Source organism: Eucyclogobius newberryi, unplaced genomic scaffold, assembly GCF_026437365.1.
Source record: "Eucyclogobius newberryi isolate DKJ021-1_F unplaced genomic scaffold, fEucNew1.0.hap1 SCAF_4, whole genome shotgun sequence".
Classification (NCBI taxonomy): Eukaryota; Metazoa; Chordata; class Actinopteri; order Gobiiformes; family Gobiidae; genus Eucyclogobius; species Eucyclogobius newberryi.
The window spans coordinates 4,989,270-4,995,395 of NW_027316056.1; the positions used below are offsets into that span (position 1 = coordinate 4,989,270).

At 42.2% G+C, this 6,126-nt stretch overlaps 1 protein-coding gene across 1 annotated transcript in view; it reads right to left on the reverse strand.

The window, feature by feature from the left end:
* The window catches only part of LOC140377954 (dual specificity testis-specific protein kinase 2-like), a 28,822-nt gene extending 23,815 nt beyond the window's left edge, over positions 1-5,007 (reverse strand). Inside the window, exon 1 of the mRNA XM_072463579.1 lies at positions 4,516-5,007. Coding sequence (XP_072319680.1) covers positions 4,516-4,722 — 207 coding nt within the window. The 5' untranslated portion in view covers positions 4,723-5,007. The remainder of the gene's footprint in view (positions 1-4,515) is intronic.
* Positions 5,008-6,126: the final 1,119 nt, after the last annotated feature.

The window sequence follows — 6,126 nt, forward strand, 5'->3', positions numbered from 1 at the left end:
GGACCTGGTTTAGACCTGGTTTAGACCTGGTTTAGTCCTGGTTTAGTCCTGGTTTAGACCTGGTTTAGACCTGGTTTAGACCTGGTTTAGTCCTGGTTTAGACCTGGTTTAGACCTGGGTTGGACCTGGTTTAGACCTGGTTTAGACCTGGTTTAGTCCTGGTTTAGACCTGGTTTAGACCTGGTTTAGTCCTGGTTTAGACCTGGTTTAGACCTGGTTTAGTCCTGGTTTAGTCCTGGTTTAGACCTGGTTTAGACCTGGTTTAGACCTGGTTTAGTCCTGGTTTAGACCTGGTTTAGACCTGGTTTAGTCCTGGTTTAGTCCTGGTTTAGACCTGGTTTAGACCTGGTTTAGTCCTGGTTTAGACCTGGTTTAGACCTGGTTTAGACCTGGTTTAGACCTGGTTTAGTCCTGGTTTAGTCCTGGTTTAGACCTGGTTTAGACCTGGTTTAGTCCTGGTTTAGTCCTGGTTTAGACCTGGTTTAGACCTGGTTTAGTCCTGGTTTAGACCTGGTTTAGACCTGGTTTAGACCTGGTTTAGTCCTGGTTTAGACCTGGTTTAGACCTGGTTTAGTCCTGGTTTAGACCTGGTTTAGACCTGGGTTGGACCTGGTTTAGACCTGGTTTAGACCTGGTTTAGTCCTGGTTTAGTCCTGGTTTAGACCTGGTTTAGACCTGGTTTAGACCTGGTTTAGACCTGGTCTAGTCCTGGTCCAGTCCTGGTTTAGTCCTGGTTTAGACCTGGTTTAGACCTGGGTTGGACCTGGTTTAGACCTGGTTTAGTCCTGGTTTAGACCTGGTTTAGACCTGGTTTAGTCCATGTTTAGACCTGGTTTAGACCTGGTTTAGTCCTGGTTTAGACCTGGTTTAGACCTGGTTTAGACCTGGTTTAGTCCTGGTTTAGACCTGGTTTAGACCTGGTTTAGTCCTGGTTTAGACCTGGTTTAGACCTGGGTTGGACCTGGTTTAGACCTGGTTTAGACCTGGTTTAGTCCTGGTTTAGTCCTGGTTTAGACCTGGTTTAGACCTGGTTTAGACCTGGTTTAGTCCTGGTTTAGACCTGGTTTAGACCTGGGTTGGACCTGGTTTAGACCTGGTTTAGACCTGGTTTAGTCCTGGTTTAGACCTGGTTTAGACCTGGTTTAGTCCTGGTTTAGTCCTGGTTTAGACCTGGTTTAGACCTGGTTTAGACCTGGTTTAGTCCTGGTTTAGACCTGGTTTAGACCTGGTTTAGTCCTGGTTTAGTCCTGGTTTAGACCTGGTTTAGACCTGGTTTAGTCCTGGTTTAGACCTGGTTTAGACCTGGTTTAGACCTGGTTTAGTCCTGGTTTAGACCTGGTTTAGACCTGGTTTAGCCCTGGTTTAGTCCTGGTTTAGACCTGGTTTAGACCTGGTTTAGTCCTGGTTTAGACCTGGTTTAGACCTGGTTTAGACCTGGTTTAGTCCTGGTTTAGACCTGGTTTAGACCTGGTTTAGTCCTGGTTTAGACCTGGTTTAGACCTGGGTTGGACCTGGTTTAGACCTGGTTTAGACCTGGTTTAGTCCTGGTTTAGTCCTGGTTTAGACCTGGTTTAGACCTGGTTTAGTCCTGGTTTAGTCCTGGTTTAGACCTGGTTTAGACCTGGTTTAGTCCTGGTTTAGACCTGGTTTAGACCTGGTTTAGACCTGGTTTAGTCCTGGTTTAGACCTGGTTTAGACCTGGTTTAGTCCTGGTTTAGACCTGGTTTAGACCTGGTTTAGTCCTGGTTTAGACCTGGTTTAGACCTGGGTTGGACCTGGTTTAGACCTGGTTTAGACCTGGTTTAGACCTGGTTTAGTCCTGGTTTAGACCTGGTTTAGACCTGGTTTAGTCCTGGTTTAGTCCTGGTTTAGACCTGGTTTAGACCTGGTTTAGTCCTGGTTTAGACCTGGTTTAGACCTGGTTTAGACCTGGTTTAGTCCTGGTTTAGACCTGGTTTAGACCTGGTTTAGTCCTGGTTTAGACCTGGTTTAGACCTGGGTTGGACCTGGTTTAGACCTGGTTTAGACCTGGTTTAGTCCTGGTTTAGTCCTGGTTTAGACCTGGTTTAGACCTGGTTTAGACCTGGTTTAGACCTGGTCTAGTCCTGGTCCAGTCCTGGTTTAGTCCTGGTTTAGACCTGGTTTAGACCTGGTTTAGTCCTGGTTTAGACCTGGTTTAGACCTGGTTTAGTCCTGGTTTAGTCCTGGTTTAGACCTGGTTTAGTCCTGGTTTAGTCCTGGTTTAGACCTGGTTTAGACCTGGTTTAGTCCTGGTTTAGACCTGGTTTAGACCTGGTTTAGTCCTGGTTTAGTCCTGGTTTAGACCTGGTTTAGACCTGGTTTAGTCCTGGTTTAGACCTGGTTTAGACCTGGTTTAGACCTGGTTTAGTCCTGGTTTAGACCTGGTTTAGACCTGGTTTAGTCCTGGTTTAGACCTGGTTTAGACCTGGGTTGGACCTGGTTTAGACCTGGTTTAGACCTGGTTTAGTCCTGGTTTAGTCCTGGTTTAGACCTGGTTTAGACCTGGTTTAGACCTGGTTTAGACCTGGTCTAGTCCTGGTCCAGTCCTGGTTTAGTCCTGGTTTAGACCTGGTTTAGACCTGGGTTGGACCTGGTTTAGACCTGGTTTAGTCCTGGTTTAGACCTGGTTTAGACCTGGTTTAGTCCTGGTTTAGTCCTGGTTTAGACCTGGTTTAGTCCTGGTTTAGTCCTGGTTTAGACCTGGTTTAGACCTGGTTTAGTCCTGGTTTAGACCTGGTTTAGACCTGGTTTAGACCTGGTTTAGACCTGGTTTAGACCTGGTTTAGACCTGGGTTGGACCTGGTTTAGACCTGGTTTAGTCCTGGTTTAGACCTGGTTTAGACCTGGTTTAGACCTGGTTTAGACCTGGTTTAGACCTGGTTTAGACCTGGGTTGGACCTGGTTTAGACCTGGTTTAGACCTGGTTTAGTCCTGGTTTAGACCTGGTTTAGACCTGGTTTAGACCTGGTTTAGACCTGATTTAGACCTGGTTTAGTCCTGGTTTAGTCCTGGTTTAGACCTGGTTTAGTCCTGGTTTAGACCTGGTTTAGACCTGGTTTAGACCTGGTTTAGACCTGGTTTAGACCTGGTTTAGTCCTGGTTTAGACCTGGTTTAGACCTGGTTTAGACCTGGTTTAGACCTGGTTTAGACCTGGGGTAGTCCTGGTTTAGAGCTCCTTCTGAACATCACTCACATGGAAGTACAAGGCCTGTGATGTGGCTCTCCGTGTCATTTTGGACAGAAACTGTTTTGAGAAGTAGCACAAATAGAAAACGCCTGAGGATTTACCAACTTTTTATTGTAAATAGTTGTTTATTGCTTGTATATATCAAATCAAATCAAATCAATTTATTTTTGTAAGGCCCATATATCACAATAATACTTTTATATGTTCATATTTGCACCTTGTGGTTCAGTCTGAACCTTTTTAAATGCTTGGTTGAGCATGTTTGAGGGTTTTACAATGAAAAAACCATAATTTTTCTAGACAGACTTTGTGTTTTCTGTGTGTGTTTAGGTCCAGTATGTTGAAATAGTATGTCAAAGTGAAAAACGAACTAACTGATCATATAGGTTAAGTTGTGCTGAAAAAAAAGATGCCCAACATTGGTCTGGTAAACATTTCTTAATGTAATTAATGTAGTTAATTAATGTTATGTCTTAACGCTGGCCTTGTTGCATATACACTACTCCTTCCAGTTTGACCTTGAGCATGTGGAGGAAACACCCCAGGAGACTGGAGCTGGAACAGTCCTTGCTCAGACCAGAACAGAAGTAAAGTGTTGGATGATCCGTGAAGTGTTAGCTTTGTTCAGATATTTGTTTAACCGGCTCCTGTTGTAGTTTCTGTGTGAAATTACTGTATATGTGTATTTGCTGGTTTTGTGATAAAACATTATATGTATACATGTAAGTTATCTACCTCATCATACTAAAAAGGTCCACCTTGACACAAAAAGAACCCCCCCATAGAAATCCTGGCTACGGCCCTGAATGGGGACTGGAACAGAAAACAAAAAAGGTTCCAACAAAAACCCTCAGTCGTGATTTAGTCGCACATTGTTTAGACCTGGTTTAGTTCATGTTTTCTTTTCGGTTCCCTCTTGGTTTAGTCCTGGTTTAGTCTTGGCACTATATTTTTCACTTCTCTCCCATGTTAATGCCCCTGGACATGTTAAAAAAAAAAAACATAATCCCAATGAATTCCCCATTTTGTTCAGCCCAATTTGAAATATCGTTTATAAATCCACGTACCGGGCCTCAAAACTCCTGCCATGGACTCAATAAATGGATACTTTTGGAATATACTTCAGGCAGCAGGGAAGAAGACCGGACCCAAAGTATAAATGACTCAATTCAAAAATGGATTTATTGAACAGACTCTGGACTAAATGAGACATAAACACTGGACATTTTAAGCAGTGAATATTCTCTCCCTTTGTCATGTTCTGTGTTTTTGTTTTGAACATTTAAATAAATACAAACCCACGTACCTTGAAGACCTCGGAGAAGAATCCCGAGCCTATTTTCTCGCAGAAGAAGTCGTCGATCCTCGCCAGGTTGGACACGGCGCTCCTCAGTGCTCGGTACGACGACGGGCGGATCCGGTTTGGGGCGTGGATGCTGTGCAGGGGCAACTCGTCCGCCCCCATGTGCCCCTCCTCCGGGTCGCAGAAGCAGCATTCAGCATGGTAGTCCATAGTGCTGCGGCTAGACCAGGACTACCACCACCAAATGTGTTTATTCAGAGCTAAATTATCTAAATGTTAGGGTTTAGTAGTCCTTTCACGACAGGCGATGGCGGCTAGGGGCGACATTGTTCCAAAAAACTTGACAAAAAGGATCAATTGTGATGAAAAAAATCCACTTAGCAAAGAGTAGCAGCTTCCGCATCACCAAAATATATATTCTCGCTCATTATTGTAACCAAACCTACACTAAAATGTATATATAATCTAAAAAATAAAGCTATTTATAGGGTCGTATTATTAAAACTTAAGGATTTAGGTTGTTATGTTCGTCACTGTGCCTAAAAACGTCCTCAAAATTCCAGCTTCCACATCACCAAAAAGGAATTATTCTCCAAAAATATATATATTTAACAGAAAATAGTCCTTTTAAAACTGATTTTGGTTGTTGTGGTCATCATTGTGCAGAAAAGTGAGAAATAAAATCCAGTTAGCAAACAGTAGCAGCATTATATAAAAAATATAAATATCTTTTTCCAGGGAAGTATCCAAATGAGCTCAAAAATTGACAAAAATATAAATGTTAAGTTTCAATTAGATATTTCTTCTGGCGTTTTAGCGTTGGCCTGTGTCATTGGCTTTGGTGGCGGCGAAGAATCTGTAGAAAAACACAAAATGATAATAAGAGAAGTTATAGAAGCGCACAATGAATGAATTCTTCCTGGAGTTCTGGGTAAATGCAGTTGTTTTTGCTCTTGGCACCTCTACACACACTGCATGCTCTCTCCCTCCTCTGGGTCATATATTCTCTTTCCCTTCTCTGTGGGGAAGTGACAATATACAAATATCTGGGTTGGGCCATTACATATTGTTCATGATATATTGTCAATGTCATATATATCGTGCAGGTGGTGGATGTGACCGTTAAGCATTTTGTCTTGCATCAAATACCGTATTTTCCGGACTATAAATCGCACTTTTTTTCATAGCTTACTTATACTTTATACTTATACTTACACTCCAGAGCGACGTATGTGTGATATTATTTGTTATTTTCACACTTGCAACCGCATTTCATACTCCAGTGTGTTTTTTTTCTTCTCTATTATGCATTTTTTGGCTGGAGCCACTTATACTCCAGTGCGACTTATAGTCCAGAAAATACGGTATATTGTTATTGCAAATTTTCTTTTTTTCTTTTCAATCATGATCAAACGTTAAGGCCTCATTGTCCTGATTAATGTTCAGTATTTTGGATATGATCATGATCAGCATCTCACGGTACAATATTTATCTGCAAGGTCAACAGAATTGTACATTTGTAGATACTAAAATTAATTACTAAAAAATAATATTCATGGTGTCAACTTTGAAATGAAGCAAAAGATCATTTTTAGCTGTTACTACAAAACAATA